Source organism: Notechis scutatus, chromosome 4 (assembly GCF_049901735.1).
Source record: "Notechis scutatus isolate UNSWTSFEM ecotype Mainland chromosome 4, rNotScu1.2, whole genome shotgun sequence".
Lineage (NCBI taxonomy): Eukaryota > Metazoa > Chordata > Lepidosauria > Squamata > Elapidae > Notechis > Notechis scutatus.
In genome coordinates this window covers 92781506-92802218 of record NC_142012.1, presented here as the reverse complement: position 1 = coordinate 92802218, position 20713 = coordinate 92781506, and the positions used below count along the sequence as shown (strand labels likewise).

At 38.9% G+C, this 20713-nt stretch overlaps 1 protein-coding gene across 1 annotated transcript; it reads right to left on the bottom strand.

Annotated features, from left to right (window-relative positions):
* Positions 1-667: 667 nt before the first annotated feature.
* On the bottom strand, positions 668-20435 carry NUDT13 (nudix hydrolase 13). The gene is made up of 9 exons (XM_026681244.2): positions 20259-20435; positions 19469-19571; positions 15431-15570; positions 14450-14557; positions 12759-12865; positions 10792-10917; positions 7255-7366; positions 5486-5640; positions 668-4851 (listed from the first exon to the last, which is right to left on the bottom strand). The coding sequence occupies exons 2-9, from the start codon at positions 19567-19569 to the stop codon at positions 4663-4665; spliced, it is 1038 nt and encodes a 345-aa protein (XP_026537029.1). The 5' UTR covers positions 19570-19571; positions 20259-20435; the 3' UTR covers positions 668-4662.
* Between the last annotated feature and the right edge of the window lie 278 nt (positions 20436-20713).

Below are 20713 nucleotides of genomic sequence, written 5' to 3'. Positions count from 1 at the left end.
AGAATAGACATAAAAAAGATATAGAAGAATATGAAATCTATACAGAACTGCAATATTTCGATAAAATTCTTACAGGCCCCGATGAGAAAAATACTGTAAATACTTATTAGAAGTCGAGTTAGAAGAAATTGTAAAAGGCTGCATGATAGCCTGGGCCAAAAAAACAACATAAATTTAGCAGAATGGGAAAAAATTTGGAACAGGAATTATAAATTAACAAGATCATAGGCATACAAAGGAAATATATACAAAATGTTTTATCGATGGCACCTACCTCCAAGGAGATTGGTGAAAATGTATCCCAACATGAACCCGGCATGTTGGAAGTGTAAAAAGAGACAAGGTACTTTTTATCATATGTGGTGGTTCTGTCCAGAAGCTCAAAAATACTGGACCAAAGTAAGGCGATGGTTACCAGAAATTGTCAAAGAACAAATAGAATTTGAACCAGACTTATTTATGCTAGGAATATTGAAAAAGAAACATGATAAAAAGATTAAGTATATGGTATTACAGGTATTAACGGTGGCTAGAATATCTTATGCACAATGTTGGAAACACAGTAACACACACACACCCCGACGAATTGATAATTCAAAAATATTGGACTGTGCCGAAATGGACAAATTGATTCTATAACTAAAAGACAAAGAAGAGTTGGAATATTACAAAATTTGGGAGATGTGGTTTTATTGGCTGGAAAATAGACAAATAGAAAAAAAATGAAAGATAAATAAATGACAGATAAATGTAAAATACACAAGAGATAGGTATGCATAATACGAATGTTACAGTACTGTTAATGTTATGATTACTTTTTCTTTTTAAAAAACGTAAAGGAATCAATAAAGTTTTTTTTAAAAAGAAAAGTTACATGCTTTGTAAACTTATCTCTGGCAAGTCTTCCCAACCACTGTTTTGCAAAAGCATTCACAATAATAAATATGCATCAGAATCCAAATATAGGGTTCCAACTTTAAGTGACATTTATGGCTCCTTATTTTATTTCTACTATTAGTAAAGAAATGAGAAATCATCATTTTTATAATTATTCCTGAAGTGGTGTGTGTGTAAAAGGCCGCACTGATCATTGATCGTAACAGCACAAGAACAGGCACTAAGCACCAGATCCATAGAAGCATGGATTTACCACACTAGGTAGAACCCAGGGGTAGATCAGTGTCTCTCAGCTGAAAGATGCATGGACTTTTAACTCCCAGAATTCACCAGCCAGCCATCAAGGAGTTTCCACAGAAAATTGTGGAGAATAATAGAGCTAAAAATCTGTAGGAGTTCCGGATTCAGAAGGACAAGCAGGCATTAGATCAGGGGTGGCTTTTGGGGCTCCTATGCCAAAAATTGTGCACGCGCCTGCACGCTCACGTGCCAGCACCAGAAGGAAATGCATGCCTCCCTGCCCCTACGCATGCGCATGTAATCCCCACCCACCCAAATGCCCCCTGCCGCCCCCTTACCTGCATTGCACCTCACAGCTGATTTTCGGTAGGTTTGAGGCCTTTTTCGGCTTCCCAGAGGCTTGAGGAAGGCTTCTGCAGGCTGAAAACTAGCCCCGTTTCGTCATTTCCAGTATTGTCAGAAAAAACAGGAAGTGATTAAATGGGGCTAGTTTTCAGCCTGCAAAGCCTGCAGAAGCCTTCAAGCCTCTAGGAGGCCGAAAAAGGCTTCAAATCAGCCGAAAATCAGCTGTGAGGTACACGCATGCACAGTGAGGTAAGTTTGCCTACAGCTTGAGTGCTGGCACAAATGGCTCTGCGTGCTACCTGTGGCACACGTGCCATAGGTTCGCCATCACGGCATTAGATAATCAACCAGACACTGTAGTAGTAGACAAATTAATAGACAGAGACCAGAAGAGCTTCAGAGAGAGGCCAGGCAAGCGAGGCGACCACCCAGCCATGCCACCCAGTCACATGACCATCAAGCCATGCCCACCAAGCCACACCCAAAGAACCGGTAGTAAAAAAATTTGCATCCCACCACTGATTTCAACAATGATTTTTTGCAGAGAAAAGCAAATACAAAAATATGATGTTGTAATTGTAAAATTCATATTGGCATAATCAGCAAAAGCTCCTAGACAAAATCTGGATTTTGGCTTTATGTCAGACTCACGTAAGAAAAAAATGCAAAAATTAAATGACCAACTCACATCTTTCAATCATTACAATTACAACTGGCTTATTGATAGTATTTTCACATTCATGTTTTACTTGCAAAAGAGCCTCTTTCCTGCTGGCATGTGTATCACATATAACATTTGATTAAAACAAATTATGGGCATATGAATCCTATCCTGAAAATATCCACAAATGGAGAAACCAGCTTTTGAGTAACGCTATATTTATACCAACACTCTTCACTTTCTCCCCATTCCCCTTTTTTTCTTCTAATTCTTTTATTGATCTAAAACTTGGAGAATGAAAGATCCAAATATTCTATTATAAAAAAATTAAAAATATTAAATGAGCAGGAAATAGGAAAGAAGTAGAACTGGCATATGTACATTTTCCCCGGTTTAGCAGCATAATTTAGAACTGGGGGATATCAGAATTCCATAACCTCCCTCAATCTGCCTCATGCGTTTTGTTTTTTTACAGTATAAAGGAAGACAATAATCCTCGGCATTTTAGGTAAAAATAAATCATTTTGAGAACTATACTGTTCTCAATACTGTTAAGGTAAAGATCACAGATGAAGCATTTCTTCCTGTTCAAAAGGATAATCTGGTGTTTTATCAACTGGTGTTTTATCAACCACAATTTCTCAAAGAGTGGACAACCTTTGAAAGCATGTGGATGTAACTGACATTTTTAATAAATATGTTGTTTTGCAAAATTGGAAGCATCACAATTTTACAAAACAACTACCAAGGAGCCATGGTGGTGCAATGGTTAGAATGCAGTATTGCAGGCAAACACTGCCCAATGCCTGGAGTTTGATCCTGATCTGCTCAAGGTTGATTCAGTCTTCCATCCTTCTGAGGTCGGTAAAATAAAGACCCAGATTGTTGGAGACAATATGCTGACTCTGTAAACCACCCAGAGAATGCTGTAAAGAAGTATGGGATGGAATATAAATCTAAGCGGTATTGCTATTTGAACCCAGTATCAATACCCCCAACTGAGATTTCTGTTTCAACAGTTCGTGTATTTCATAGAAAACAAAATAGTGAGACCAAGAAAAACGGTAGTGTTCAGTCCTCAGAATACAGATAGTTCTCAATTTATTATCATAATTGACCCCCAAATTATAATTGTAGCCCATGTTGGTGTTACCTGGGTCATCATATGACCATGTCCAATTGTGCTACCTTTTTTTGAAGGAGTCATTGAGTAAATCATCACAGCCATTAAATGAACACTGTTGCTGTTAATCAAATCCATCATCTGCAATGGAATTTTTTTCTTTTTTGCTAGAAACTGGAAGTAAATCCGTTTCTGGCAAAACATATCACAAATCATGGTCACGTGACTTCAGAATGCTGCAAATGGGCCATACATTTTAGCCAGTTGCCAAAGTGCCCAAAATGCAATCACATGACTACAGAGAGGAGGGCAGCAGTTGGAACTTTGAATCTGATTACCACATAAGTAACCCTAAGGTGGTCCATTGGAACTTCAAACAGTTGCTAAGCAACCAATAATAAGTAGAGAACTACTTGTATAAGAGAATGCTAGGATCTACACTCCAAAACACATAAGCTCCAGTAAACTCCATATAATACACTAAATCAATATTCTATCTGAATTTACACAACTTTAACTTGGTTACCGAATTGAATCATTTATTATTTTTGTATACAATAACCTACTTGAATAAGCTGCCTTTAGCCCCTACCCACAAATCAAAGCAAAGAGAAACTGAAGAAGGTTAAAACTAAGCACAATTAACAGGTTAGCTGAAAGCAGTCTTTAGATCTTTAGCTCACCCAGTAAAATATGCTGGATAAATATAACACCCACCCCAATCTCAGCTTGCTTTCCCCCTTTTTGCTTTTGTGCGTATAATTAGGAACTTTTCAAATATAAATGATGAACTTTCCTCCACCCCCATCCAAATCCTTTAAGTTCACATGAATTCTCACAGGGAATTTGGGAACATTTATATTTAGCAAACCATTGCATTATTTTTAGAGATAGGAGGCATCTGTTTAAAAAGATGGAAGAGTCAAACTGATAGTCAACTATGTAAAAGTAATACTAACTACAATGACTATGTGGACCTGATGAGTCCTAATAAGGGCAAAATTGGTCATAGATAGTCCCCTAATGGTCAAGAATTTTAACTTTACTCGCAACCTCAATTGGTCAAGATGCCTCCAGGAACAATCAAGCAATTCAAGGCCCAGGTTTTCCCACAAATGGAAAAAGAAATCCTAAGAAATCCCAGGAATACACTTGATTCTTATTAATTTTCCAAAGGAACAGAGGTTTAGACTGGTCTTGCTGCATATTACTATATGGGGATATCAACCTCTCGTTCCAAATCCATTCAGTAATTTCTACAGCAATGAATTTTCAAGACAACATGCCAAATGGTGTAACATGGTTTACCAGTACCTTCTCCACAAAATATGGGAGACTACTGCAAAAAAGGCATCAGATATAAAGTTACCATCGTCCCCCTGCACATTTTTTAAAACTAAGGAGAAGTTTTCTGTTTCACCCATTCCTGGATCAACCGTCGAGCTATAGCTTGTTTAGGTGGCACCCAAAATGAAGTACTGTCGTCCGTTTCTTTAGAAGGCTTTGGTTCCCGTTGAAGTGCCATCACCACTTCTTCATGGCTGAACCACTTGGCAGATTCAAGCTCTTGAGTATTGATTGTACACTGCAAATGAAATAATCGAAAATAAAAGCAAAACTGAAAAATTGTTGTCTTTTATTGAAGGTGTATTAGGGCACTAGCTATCGCTACAACTAAAACTGAGTAGGAACACAACGCTGCCTTCACTTCAAATGTCATCTTCATCAGTTTCAGCAGAAGGCAAGACTTTATTGTCCCAAGCTCCTTTCCCCACATGCAATGGAAGAACAGCCTATAATCTGCTTTAGAGAAATACTACAGAGGCTACAGTGTAAGATATGTACATTAAGTGTTCTCTTCAAGGAAAAGGGTCATTAAATAAGCCAACAGCTATCTATGACTATTATAATCATATGCTCACTAGGCAGCATTGATAGAAAAGTTGGGTTGGGAAAAGTCTTGATCCAGAATTGTTTTTCAGCAGTTTCATAAAACATCAAAGAACTAAAGTGAATAATGATTATCAGGTGTTTTGGAACTCAGTGGCCTCAACATGCATAGAATTATAACATTCAGAAGTTCCAAAAAGTTATTGGAATGTACTGTATCTGAAAGGAACCAGGTTAGGGAGAGCCAAGTTCAAGAAAGGTTAGGTTAGGTTCTCATTTATAAACTAGCATCAAATAAGATTAAAATAGGATTCTACCAGCCTTCTTACTTTGCTCTGTAGCGGATGCACTAATGCATGACAAGCTATCATGAGGATGCTGTTTGGGAATGGCCAGTGCTGAGATGCAGAGTACCAAAGAGATTTCACTTCTAGGCCTACTTCTTCAGCAACCTCTCGTTGGACTGTCTCTTCTAGACTCTCACCTGGGAGCAGAAAACATATGAAGGACATTGTCATAGCCAATACCTTTATATTTTTCTTTAGTGTTGCTAGCATAAGTATAAAATCTCTTACTGAAATATGAAAGTTGAGTATCAGGATTTTAAAAAAAATGGAATATGATCTACTGAAAGTAGAGGTGACATATCCAATACCAAATATTGTCCATATGCCAAGAATCATCAAAATTTCATGAAAGCATGATCATGCTTAATGAATTAAGTCTGTCACCACATTAGCATAACTCCCTTATAAATTACTTTGCTTTATTTTAGGCAATGTATTTCATTTCATTTTCTTTTTTTTAATGCCACAAGCTAGCTCTTGCATGTCAGCAGAAAGGCCAACTAGAAAAATACTTAATGAACAGTTTACATGTAAGTCAGAGTTGTTTTAAAATAACTACACAATATTAAAAATAATTGTTTAAAATATTGTACAAATGTTTTAAATAAATAAATTTCTAGAAACATATCTAATAACACTGCCAGTTACATGGCAATTAAAAGCCGGTATTTTTTTTACAAAAATACTTGCTTAATTTATTTTTATAATTAATATAAAACCTGTCAATTATTGTCCTTTTTGTTGTTCTAACAGCAAAAGCTACATGTAAAGATGCTTGATTTGAGTCATAAATATAGATTTCCTCAATTTACCAAATACATAACTTGAATTCTATATTCATAAACTTACAACAGGTTAGGTAAAGATCTGGCAGGTACTATAACACAGCATACTAAGTTGATCAGGATTAGGTAATGGTTAGATTTTTACTTTTACAAATTCACTGTATTTGATAAGTTTATGAATCAATATGTTAGAGCAAATTCAAAAAACAAATTAACTCAGCAACCAAGTTAAACATGTTGAATAAATGCAGGCTGTATCAAACAGTTCAGAATTTAGATAACAATAATTTTAAATTCATAAAGACATCACTCCATTGGCTGGTTATATTTTGGAGAATATTTCTCGTGTTTTGAAGCATCAAAAAAGCTGGGTTCATAGAACATGCTAACCAGAAATCATGGTTTGCAAACTATAAATAATGAAAAAAGCATACTAGGCCATACTAGAACCCTGACACCAAATAAGGCACATCATGCCTACTTTCTAGGCTAAATAATTATTAAAAACCAATGGCTAAAATAAAACATATCTCCCCAATCAAATGTCCTGAAGATATATTGAGACTAACATAATCCATATACTGTATTGGGATTGAACTCCCAGAATTCCTAGCCAATTTGGTTTCAACCTGTGTTACAACTGCAAGTAGCAGGCCTATCAAATCTGAAGGTCATCAAATTGAAGAGGGCTAATCCAACACAAATATTTCTGATTTACTTAAGTTCTAAATTTATCAAGATACTTGATGTGCTGACTTAATTTCCTCCTTTTCTTAAGATTCATTTCAGAACAAATACAACACATCCATTAACTTCTTTGACCAGGTCTGAAAATACGGCAATTACATACAACATAATGAGCTAGTTAGTTAAGGCTCACATATCATCTCTGCTTTGAGTGAATTACCACTGAAGCTACACTTAGAGGCTATCATTAAAATACATACCGTGGCCATGCTATCTTACCCATGTCACAGAAGCCAGCCAAAGCACTGTACATCCCTTTAGGAAATGACGCCTGCCGTACAAGAAGGCATCGACTCCCATCGGACACCAATGTAATAACCACCGGAGACATCTAAAAAGGCACAAACACATCAGAACAATGATTTTATTAACCAGCTATCACATGAAGTTGCAATTCAGAACAAAATAACACAAGTGTAAAATATGGGACCAGCAAGACTTGATTTCTGTTATAGTATTCACTTACATTTACCTTAGAGCAAAATAACAGGATGACATAATCCTTAAACCTTAAAGCTATTGCTAGCTAAAGAAAAAGAAAAAAGACTGACAATCAGAGTAGATGAGACCTAGAAGCCAGGAGACTGTGAGTTCTAGTCCTGCCTTAGGCATGAAAGCCAGCTGGGTGACTTTGGGCCAGACATTCTCTCTCAGCCCAACCCACCTCACAGGGTTATTGTGAAAATATCAGGTGGTATTATCTGCCTTGAATTATATTTAATTAATATCTCATTATATCTTTTACCAAATCCATCCACAGGGACACAAGTTCTGATCAGAGAATACAGGTAAGTCCTCGAAGTTCAAAGTTACAATGGACCACCCAAAAAGGTACTTAGGCTTCCATTTCAAAGTTATAATGGCTGCACATACATCCCCCCTATGGTTACGTGGTTGCATTTTGGGTGCTTGGCAACCAGCTCAACTGTTTGCAGTGTCCCTTAGTCACATGACCATGATTTTTGACTTTTTTTTAACCAGTTTCTGGTGTTTATTTTGTTTCCCACAAAAAGCACCCATAACGGCCCAGCATTTGCTTAACTGCCACCAAAAAAAATGTTGCAAAGTCGGGTCTGGTCACATGGCAACTCGCTTAATGACTGCAACAACTTACAAGTGTAATTTCAAGCTCAATTATGGTCATAAGTTGAGGACTATCTATACCTCACAATGCAAGAATTAAATCAATTTATGAGGCGAGATTGATTCTACACCCACCCCCCATGGAAATACATACAGGGACATGCACAGAGTGCATGTCAACAGCAAAAATGTTCAAGCCTTATATATGTGTCCTCTGTCAGCACCAACTCTGCTGGCATTCAGGAAAACCAACAAGGCCTGACTATTCTATAAAGCTTTGTGGACTGATAGGGACTGGCAAGGTTGTTTGTTTCCTCAATGCGTCAGTGGTTAGGAAAGTGGGCTATCGGTTTCCTTTTATCTTCTTTTAATTTTTTTCTGTTTTACTTTGTCTTACTGTAGGCAGCTTAGAGCCTTGCTGGAACTAAAAGGCCTATAAATTGCAGAAATAAATATATCAATAAAATATGTTTTTCCAGTTAGGAAAAAAAGCACATTCAATAAGGGACTGAATCCCCTAGAGATAAGCAGCGGAAGTGTCTTTCTGTCAAGAACTTTTCTCTAATAAGTTTAGTTCTACCTAGCCAAATGCCTCATATTTTTAATACATATTGAGAACAATACCTAGAGTTTGTTGCTTCAAATTTCGCAGCACAAGCCTATCTGTCTAAAGAACATTATTAAATTCTTTCTGGATTTATTTTCAGGATGGATTTCATTTCCTTCTGCACGTTTTCCTTCATGGAGATGACAAGTAGAAGCTGAGGAATTCGAAGTATTTTGTTTCAAAATATTATTTGGGGACCTCCACACAAGGGCTTTGCGAATTTGGAACCAATTTGGATCTAATCTGGATCTTAAAGAGAGCACACTACTAGCTAGCTTTGAAAGCTAAATGTTGAGAGGTTCACTGTAATTTACTTGAAATAAAAACACATTTAATGTTCTATTTATAAACCTGCTGCTCTGTAGAACTTGTAGATAGAGAATTTTCCAACTATTGGAAATCTTTGCTTCAGTTCACCAGCAGTTTCCTGGTTTCAAGGTAACCCTCTTGTGATACACTTTTTAGCATCCTGATCATCTAAAACATATATTCATTCTCCTTCAGTCCAAAGACCACAGTATTGTGTAAGCTGGTTTTCAGCTATTGGGAAAGACACAAGGTTGCAGAAATCACAACATGCTGTTTTTCCAACATCACACCCAACAGGGATAATTAAATATACTGGCAAGAAAGGTAGCTTGGCAACTTGGCAGCTCCCCCTCTTATCAACCGTTTGTGTGCATGGACTTCTGTTTTGTTTTTCTGCTTATAGCAATAGCACTTAGACTTATATACCGCTTTATAGTGCTTTACAACGCTATAATTAATTGTAATAACAAGCCAACTCACAGAATATGAACTAAGCTATAAATGGTGGGGAAAGATAGCTCACAATGTATTTTCATTTTGGATGGAGTGGGTGACAGGGTTTTTATTCTACTGGCACCCCTGAGAAATTCATGCTGTTATTTGCCCACTGGTAGAAGCACTGACTGACAAAGGGAATTGTCTGCATGTTCCCAGTATTTCTAGAGATCAACAGAAGTGACACATTGGCTTCAAACTTGCTTTAAACAGATTGGGGAACGTAGCCAGTACCCTTAATTTAAAGTAAAAAATAATAATTTTCCCTCTGCAAGTATCATCCTAAGGATAAGTCATAATTAGTGTTTAAAAAAACATATTTCCAAAAAGCTTTTGCCAGTGTGGACAAGTCTCACAGGCTCCTGGATGGCTTTAGACCAGCGGTTGCCAACCGGTGGGCCACGAGGAAATTTTGGTGGGCTGCAGAGAAATCTCACCCCCAGAACACCCCCTCACAAAGCAATTAATCCAGGCTGCACAGAAACACAAGGCTGCACCGCCCACATGGCCCGCGGGAACCCTCCCTGCCCACTCACTCCTTACCCAGTAAACTTGCCTGCTAAATTGCTATTTTTCCTTTTTCCGACCATCATCTGTTCTGCTGTGCCATTAACTAGGAAGCAGGAAATGGCTGGATTTCTTGCTTTCTAGCTAGTCTTTAGATCTTCGGCTCAGCACAGCCAAACCTCCGTTAGGACTGAAGGTTTGCTTGCAAGCAAATTCAGTGCAGACTCACGGCAAGCAAATTTGAGAAATTGAGCTAGCTGATGGCAGATAGATAGATCACTGAATGATTCTGTGAGCAACTCAATCTGCCTGCTTTGCCTGATTTTGGGTAAAAGTTGCCCTTTTTTAAAATAAAAAATTCAATATTTACATACATGGTGTGTTGTGAGCTAATTTTGTGAGTTTGCTTGCAAGCAAATTTTATGTGACAGACAAAGCTAGCCAATGGCAGATAGATAGATCTCTGAATGAATCTGTGATTCTGTGAGCAACTCAATCTGCCTGCTTTGCCTGATTTTGGGTAAAAGTTGCTCCTTTTTTATAAAAAATTCAATATTTATATAAATATTTATAATATTTACATATAAGCCATGTCCAGCCAGTCACATGACCAAGCCACACTCACAAATTAGGCCACGCCCACAGAACCGGTTAGTGGTTCCTGGGATCTAAAATTATGAGTTTGGTGGTCCCTGAGGTCCAAAAGGTTGCCGACCCCTGCTTTAGACCATATTCTTTTCCATTCGGAGGCCTACCTGTGGATAATAGATGATTCCATTGGTATGACAAACTCGTTTGCTCCCAGATAAATTCTTCATTGTGGGCTCTCCAGTTTTGCTGCAATATTGGTGGTTATCATGCCAACGCAGGAGTGCCTGAGACTACAAAAGTCAATTCAGTGAATCAGGATAGGAAAGGCTCTGATCGAACAAAAATTTTAGTACAGGTGATCTTCGACTTACAACCACAAATGAGCCCAAAATGTCTGTTCTAAACAAGACAGCTACTGAGTTTTGCCCCGTTTTATGACCTTTCCTGCCATAGTTGTTAAGTGAATCACTGCAACTGCTTAGTTAGTAACACGATTGTTAAGTGAACCTGGCTTCCCCATCGAATTTCCTTGTCAGAAGGTCACAAAAAGGGATCACTGGGACACTACAACCGCCATCAATACATGCCAGTTGCCAAACATCCCAATTTTGAACACATGATCATGAGGTACTGCAATAATTGTGTCAAAAACTATCAGCAATTTTTTCAGTGCCATTGTAATTTTGAACGGTCACTAAACAAATGATTGTAAATCGAGGACTACCTTCAATTACTCTAGCTAGACTGTTTGCATTGATTTTATTTGGAATTTGTTCAATTCTTGCTTCCCTTTAATATTTTTCCTTTCCCAATAAATTTACCTTTGTCTTTAGAAATCTGCTTCATTGGCTTAATGAGGGAGTTTCTCATTAAAATCATCTTCTCAAGGCAAGGCTATGTAACTAAGCAGTTAACTCCTGTGTACACCCAGCACAAGATTTATTAAATTCTGCATTTCTGAGTGAGACAGGACTTTTTGGTTTTTTCCAGGGCTGGCCTAAAGAGAGGAGCCCTGGGTGTGAGTGCTAAGAAATGCAGAACTGACAGATTTCATTCTGGAGAATCTAGACCATTCTTACTAGTGTGAGAAAAGTACAGTTCCCTTACATGAGATTCCTTCCAAAAAGAGCCTTGCCAGAAAGGCTTTGAATTATCCCCTCCTTTTTATTTAGGAAATAAAAATAAATTATTCCCTCAGAGATTCTTTTTAGTTTCTCCAGCACTTATTAGTGATACAGAATCATGAATATCCCATTACTGGATGCCACATCCACTCAAATTATATTCAAAGCAGAATTCATTATTGCCAGGCCTTTCCTGGGATTGAACCAGGTCTGCAGCACAGTAATATTGCTTCCACTCCCCCCAAAAATGTGGTGAGTAAGAGTTGTCACATCTGGGTCAGGCAGATAGAAGCTGGAAAGATGATATCCTAATCTATCTTGAATACCTGACCACATCAACATGAAAGGTGTGGTTACATCGTAAAAAGCTGGATGACTGAGTTCCAGCACCACACTTAAGCCATAATGGGACTTATCTGGCTTTGGCTTTAAAATCAGCCTCCTTCTATTTGCAGTTTAATATGCTTTATCAGCTCACATCAGTTAGTATGATGTGTGATGCTAGCCCCTATGTCCTATTTAACAAACTACAATTAAAACAAATAATAGCCAAATGCAAGGAATAAAGTTATTAAACAAGCAAATAAAAAAGAATCACTTCTGATCTTCCTTATGTTCACCTGTTCTAATAAATCAATGGAATAATGCAGTAAGTATCTCTGATTTGTCATAAATTTCACTGGGGTAATGTATGACAGATTCCAGATTCTTCAGTGAATGGAAATTGATTGGCTCCAATCAAAATTTCTAAATGGTAATGACAAAATTGAGCTATTCTGATCAGAAGCCAAGAGCCCTACTTATAGAAAGGCAGTTCACAGAATTGAGAAGACAGAAAAATAAGAGAGAAAATGCATAAATCAAGCAGTCAAAAATTGCCCATATCAGGAAGCTAAAATTTCTATTTTCCTCTGGAAATGCTTACAATTCTTTATCAGCATTATATATTATATAAGAGTTTGCATTATGTAATTTGTTTTTACAGTATTTTATGCATAAAATCATACCGTGGAAATCAAAGATGCATCTTCCTCCTCTAATTGGAAGAAAGCTTTCTGTAATTCTCCAAACGATCCATCAAGTTCAGACTCAACAGCAGATTTTGGCAAGGATCCTGGAATTCAATAAATCTGTGGGAATCAAGCATCTTTATTATTACCCCCTCCCCCAGACCTTTTCCATGGATTAAACCACAGTTATTGTAGAGTTAATACTGTTGCTGATACAGTTAACCAATAATTGTACTATAAAATTAAATAATCATTCAACAACATTATTCAGGTCAGTGATTCTATATAAAGGATAGGCTGTGGTATGAGCAAGGTGAATGGCTGTGGCAATTAACTTATCACAGAAATGGAGATTAACGGCTCACATTAAATAGGCAGATACTGCTCTGGGGAAAAAACCTACCCTTTCTTTCCCTATTTTCTGCTGCATATCCTGATATAAGACATGATTATCGCCTTTAAAAACAGAACCAGCTATCACTTTTAGAGGAAAACTATGGCCAGGATCAGGGGGTTAATTTCTAGGAAATTTGGAAAAACAAATAACATTGCTATAGAAGTTGTAATAGTGAACCTAAAGACCTGATCTGCTAAATGTTTACAAATAAACTCAATGAATACAAAACACCATTCTGCTTTTTGTAAAGAGTCTTGGGCAAGTATCCCATAAAGCTTCCCAGCACTTAAGGAATTCAGAAACACCTAACAATGTTTTCAGAAAATATAGGTCCAGTTGTATTTGGTGAGAACACACAATTAGACTGGAAATCAAGTTTGCAAAGACCACCAAATTATTCAGGACCCCTGAAAAATTTCCCTTAGCAAATGAACGAGCATCAGTCTTGCACGTTCCATTTAGGGAATACAAGGTTAAAGAGAATACCTTACATCCACCTTGAACTATTTTGTACAGTTATGATCTTTTCATTTTACAAATGAGAGTGGATTGCTGCGGATGGCTGAATTTCAATCTTTTTAAAAAAACGACTATAGCAAAGAGGCATGGCAGAGAATTATGAGGGTGTTTTTTAATCACTCTCTCAAAATACTCCAAAAATAAAAAACAGTTTTCAGGATCCAGTCTGGGTCGGTCACAGGAATCGGAAGTTTAGTTTTCTGAGCTTTCGGAATCATGCTGGAGCCTATCCTCAGGGAATTTCTTTCTGCCGGAATATGTGCTTTGGGCTATTCTGAGTCGTATTTAGTAGCTGGCCATTAACATGCCAATTAACTAATAGAAAGCCACACCCAACAGGCACCACATAAATACGATGCATAGAATAGCCCAAAGCACACATTCTGGCAGAGGGAAGTTCCCTGAAGATGGGTTCCATCCAGAACGAGTCCGAAAACTCACAAGACTAAGCCTCTGGATTCAGTAACTGACCCAGTTTGGATCCTGCAACATTACCTTGGGACACAGATATTTGCCTTCATTCGTAAAATAGTTTTCTTTTGAGAACCAAATGTACGAGGCCCAGAATACCTCCAACTAGTTCCAATGCAGAGGATTTGCCACCAGAAGCCAAAAATGGCACAGTCTGGGTGGATCATACCAGAACCCTTTGGAATTAATCATTCCCAAATTGACCAAATGTGTACATCCTTCGGATATGAGATTCAGTTTCATGATTTTTAATGTAGCAACAAGAGTCAGGTTATTAATGTTCATGCACACAAGTTCTAACCTAGGTCAAGAGCAAAATATGGAGTGCACTCTTCCGAACAGCCCACCAGCATGGATTCCTCTAGCATCTTCTCGCTCTTCTGAAACTTCTGCAAAAGTCTTTTTATTTCTGAAAGATATTAGAATAAGGAGATACCTTAAAAGATACAACCACCACCCCGTAAAGATTCATTAACGTATTTGCCATTTAATATAGCAAGTCTAAAACAGATGCACAGATGCTTTATCACAAATCTGGATGAATAGAAAGCAACGTTATAATAAAAGTGATTCCCAAAGGAATCCAATGCATGCAGTTTTACAAGAGCACTGAGACTTAATTTTCTATTCAAGATCTCCCAACTCCTTTCCCTTCATCTCATAAATCGCTATCATCCCAGGTTGCTTGCAAGCAGAAAACAAGGACATCTTTGATATCTTGTAGCATTAACGATGCCCCTGCTCTTTACTTCAAGGTGTTTTGTCCCTCTAAGTAAATTCTCATTGCTTGATAGTCAAGAAACTTCCTAGCAGTAAGAGAGACTTGATGGAACCAAATGAATCGGAATGATGTTTCTACATCATTGATTGTGGTCAACCAGAAGGTACAAAGCCACCTCTCAAGACACTTTAACAGAATAACAGAGCTGGAAGGGACCTTGGTGGTCTACTAGTCCAATCCCCTGCACAAGCAGGAAACCCTATACCATTTCAGACAAATGGTTGTCCAATCTCTTCTTGAGAACCCCCAGTGTTGAAGCACCCACAACTTCTGGAGGCAAATTGTCCCACTGATCAAATGTTCTAACAGTCAGGAAATTCCTCCTTAGTTCTAGGATGGATTTCTCCTTGATGAATTTCCATCCATTCCTTCTTGCCCTGCCTCTGATGCTTTGGAGATTTGGTCCTTTCCAAATCCATGATTCTTATACATAGAGCACAGCTCAGGAATATCAGCATTGATCTAGTAGAATGATGTCTGAGTAATATAGAAGGTAACAACCTGCTGTCTCTAACTTTGGGGCTACTAACGCTTTTCCTTTTCGCTGCACGAAGGGAGAGAAGTTGTAAAACAGGAAGAAAGTTCCGGAATTATAGGCCTGCCGACAAGCATCATCATCTTCTTTCAGCTTGAACATGTATCTGTAATTAGGAAAAGATTAGAAGGAGCACCTTGTGAATAGATGAAAGAATAATCTTCCCTGCATTCATTCAGCTTTGCTACATGAAACTATTTAATCCTGTTAATGTCTGTTCAAAACAATACTCGTTTCTTACAGTTGCTGTCTATGGCTGCCAAGTCATCAGAGCAAGCTTTCCTTGCTGTTCTTTGTATTCTCTTAGCATCTGAGCAGCAACTTTCTAGTTTGCAAAGAAAATCATGGCAAAGCTGTCTTGGCTTCAAGACAGAGAGAAGAATCCTAGGGACTTTGTGAGAAGATGAGGCAGGACTATCCACCCACAGCTCGCGAAGTAATACTGCAAACTATCTTTTGTAGTGTTTTTCTGGTGCAGCAGCTGAAGTACATGGGACTCTCGCTGAAGGCTATTCAGAAGCTCCAGTTGGTCCAGAATGCAGTGGTGTGGGTCATTATGCCATCTGCAAGTTACACTGGTTCTCTCTAGGTTCTGGGCACAATGCAAGGTGCTGGATCCATTTTAAAGCTCTACAGGCCACAGATCCAGGTTACCTGAGAGACTGCCTCTCTCCTAAGAACATTTTCTCCCTCTACAACAGGGGTGTCAAACTCAAGGCCTGGGGGCTGGATCCAGCCTTCAGGGTGCTTAGATCTGGCCCATGGGGCCTCTCTAGAAACAGCGAAGGACCAGCCCACGGTGCCTCTGCCAGCAAAAACAAAGCTCAGGAAGCCACGGGTGGCCCTCCTGAGCTCCGTTTTCACCTACAAAGGGTTGCAAGAAGCCTTTATAGCTGAAAACAGAGCTCGAGAGCCCGTTTTCGCTTGACAAGAGCGCTCAGATCACCACAGGCACCCACGATACGAGTGACGTTGAGCTGGCCACACCCCACCCCAGCTTCCCAAGGTCAAACACAACCCTGATGCGGCCCTCAATGAAATCGAGTGACACTCCTGCTCTACACATTCCCACAGGGAAAGCACGCTCCAGGTTCTCCTTTAAATATTGTGACCATATGAACACTAGGAAGTGTGCCTGTAGGAATAGTCTCCACCCCTATACAGGTAGTCCCTCAACTTACAACCACAATTGAGCCCAGAATTTATGCTGCTAAGGGAGAAATTTGTTAAGTGAATTTTGCCATTTTATGACTTTTCTTGTCACGCTTCTTAAGTGAATCTCGGCAGTTGTTAAATTAGTAACACGGCTGTTAAGTGAATCTGTCTTCCCCATTGAGTTTGCTTCTCAGAAGGTCGTAAAAGGGGATCACATGACTCCAGGGACACTGTAGCTGTCATACGTATGAACCAGCTGCCAAGGATCCAAATATAAATCACGTGACCGTGGGGATACTAAAATAGTCGTGTGGAAAATAGTCATGTCACTTTTTTCAGTGCCGTTGTAACTTTGAACAGTCACTAAATTAACTATTGTAAGTCGAAGGCTACCTGTATATGATAAGCCCCAACTCTGAAAACTTTAAAAATTCCATCAAGATGTGGCTTTCTCCCCCCAACATTTGGGTCCAAATTAAGTGTCCTTTTGTTGACTAATTATCACATTTGCTCATCGTTTTACATATTGTTCCTTTTTAATGCTATATAGAGGGCAGGAAGTGTTGGTTACGGCTTATTTCAGCTGTACATCAGCCAAAGTCACATCAGGCACCTCTATAAATCCACCTCTATGATAACCATGCTTTGCTATGAAACGATGTGGTCAGGCTTAATTTTTTGGGAGGAAGATAAGGAAAATAAAATTCTGCCACTGCCTACCAGTATCCATCAGTATTCATCTAGTGTCCTGCCAGTGTGTGAGGGAGTTGAGGGCTGTTTGGAAACTGAAATAGTATTCGTTGTGTAAGCAAGGAGACATCAAGGAACCTGAGTGTGGCTTAGCTCAACTGCAGTTAGAACAGATTTCTTTTCAGGTGGGGAGGAGAGTTGAGGGCTGTTTGGAAACTGAAACAGTATTTGCTGGGTGAGCAAGGAGACAGCAAGAAGCCTGGGCTTGGCTTAACAGAGGGAAGAGACTTCTTTTCAGGTAGGGAGGGGGAGCAGAACTCCTTAGCATCAGAGCATGTTAATAACAATATAGGATATACTAATACTCTGATGGTCATTTCAAAAAATCCTGTGTTAGCGAGCACCTAGAAGTCAAGAGGAAACATACGTGCCAAATTTCAAGTTTGTAGGCTTTACGGTTCTGGAGATTTTGTGATGATGCATGAGTGATATTTCGCTTTGGTATATGTAGATTCCACAATGGATGTCCCTCTCATTGTCATCATCACCAACTAAGTATATCTGGAGAAATGAAGGCTGCTGCTGAGGTCCCGCCATGATACTCCCTATCCTGTGGTAGACCTGCCCCTGTACTTTGAATGTTGGCATGAAATTTCCCTCCTTCACCTGTCTGGTTCATCCATTGTACTTCCAGACAGCAGAAAGTGGTTTGCCATTGGATGCTGGTGGGTGAGAAGGCTGTGCAAGGGTTCAGGGTAGAGCTGAAGGGGAGGGAGGTGGACTTTATCGCCACAGCAGCACATCCCGGGACTCTCATCCTGCCACTTTAAAGCATGGCACCAGGCACAAGCAACCGAGGTCTGAGATCAACAACCTTTTCTCTGGAATAATGAATCTGAGGTTCATATTGAAAACCAAATACTTATTAGTCCAAGGCATTGATCTCATTTGTGACTGATTAATGTAGGGGCTATTAGATGTATAGTGTTTTTTTTTTACAGCCTCTCTACTGACTTGGGGATGAGTTTGACGATACTTGTGTGTAGTTTCCGTTACTTGTGTTTTCCTAATAGCATCTGTAAATTTTTTTCTGCGTTTTTTGCCTCTTTTCCCTTTAACTGGTATTACAGTAGAAGGAACAGATTCATTTGAACTGAGGGGGAAAATAAGGGGGAAAATTCTGCTTCTGCCTACCAGCATCCATTGGTATTCATCTGGCTAGCACCCTGTCAGTGTGTGAGAGAATTGAGGGGTGTTTGAAAACTTTGATAAAAATTTGAAAAATTTGCTGTGTGAGCAAGAAGGAAACAGGAAGGCGCCCGGGCATGGCTTAGTTCAACAGTTCTGTAGTAAAAGTGCTTGCTGCTGTGAAAGTAAAACTGGAACTCCTCTTCTCCGCTTGTGTTTTGCATCTGGGACAAATTTCTTTAACAGATGAGGAGGGGGAGTAGAACTCCTTAGTATCAGAGGGCTGTTTGGAAAGTCAAACAGTATTTGCTGTGTGAGCAAGGAGGAGACAGCAAGGAGCCTGGGTGTGGCTCAGCTCAACTGTTCTGTAATAAAGCTGGTTGCTGCTGTGAAACTGAAACTGAAACTCCTCTGCTTGTGTTTTGCATTTAAGAGATTTCTTTTCAGGTGGGGGAGGGGGAGTAGAACCCTTAGCATCAGAGCCTGTTAATAATATAGGAAATACTAATGCTCTGATGGTCATTTTGAAAAATCCTTTCTTAGGAAACACCTAGAAGCTAAGAGAAAGAACACATGCCAAATTTCAAGTTTGTAGGCTTTACGGTTCTAGAGATTTTCTGGTGATGCATAACTGCTTTTTCATTTTTATTTTATATAGTTAAAAAATAATTAAACTTCCATCTTGCAAAGAGCTGCACAGTATTGTGGAGACACAAGAGGGCAGCATGGATTATAAATTGGCAAGAGTTCCTGCACATGGAAAGAAACTATTCAATAGGGCTCTATCTTCTGTAAATAAATGCAGGACAACCCAAAGTATTTGACCAAATCTACTGCTATATTCACAAATTTTGTAAAACTTCACTATAATGTTCGATAATTCTTAATTTTTCATTAGCTAATTTATTTTAAGAAGATTTGATAGAACCAGCCTATGCCTTAGACTCCCCATGGGCTAATTACATACATACCTCATTCTCCCCACATAAGTTGAATAAATCCTACAATATAGAGCTGAAGTTCTTCTATATCCCACTTGACATGCCAAAGCTATCACCATCCTGCATGCCATAACTGGAAAAAAAAACAGAGTTATAAAAATAGTGGTAAATTACCAGTTTCCTAACCAGATTATGGAAGGAACAAGCCATCTTATTCATTCATAAGGGCAGGCGAGGCTGCAGGAGAGAGAAATGATCTATCACATACCAAAGCTAGCAGTTACTCAGACATAGCTCAAACTTATTATATATCATTTTATCTTTCACTATTGTTTAGATTTTAGGCTTTTTCATTATTATTACTGGCTCACCTAAGAAGCCCTTAATGACTGAAATATGAAAACAACCCTAAATAACTAGAAGCCTTTTGAATATTCTCCCTCTACTCGAACTTGCTATCAGTAGTAGTATCTATGAACAGCTGCAACTGTTCTAGCTCTCAAACGGCAAGTGGCATTGCGTTTCTTTACAACAAAAATCCTCATCTCACCCAAACTATGAGACTACCAGAATAAAATGGTAAATGCAATGCAGTATCTTCGTGCACGTCTTTAGGGTTGCAAAGTAAACAGTATCTTTAAAAAGAAACCGTGTTAACGTTTTTCAGGTTGTTGTTTTTTTAAATGAAACTAAGGGATTCTAGAACAAGCTATGGATATAAACCAAAGTCCGGCGACGGTCGGGAAAGGGGGGGGGGGAGCAGAAGGGAATCTTTAATCCGAAAGTAAAGGGTATTAAAACTTCTCGGTCACCCTCTAACCTTTTAATCCGGGAAATGCTGAAAAGCGTGGCTCTGCTTTCAAAGACAGCAAAACACCGAGACGCACAAATAAATATAGAGAGCTGAAAAGATGTGACCATTCACTGGACGTAGTGATTTCAATATCAACGATAGTCAAACGCACCCCTCCCACTTACTAGCCTTGCAGCTCCCAACAATTCCCGCCAGCAGGAAGTATTGCATTGCAGTTCCGCCACGAAGGAGTAAGCTTTGCTACCGCAAACTACGTTGACCGTAATGCCTCGCCTTGGTACTCCCAAGACATGTGAGCGTATGTTGCGTTTTACATGCTGGAGGTACTAGAAGTTGCAAATTGTTTAAAGCGCCCTGCTGATTTTTTTTTCCTTTAACGATAGGATTAAAACAGCAAAGGAGTTGCTAAAAATTGTAAGATTAACGCTGCAAATGCTGAATAATTTTTGCCCAAGATAAAA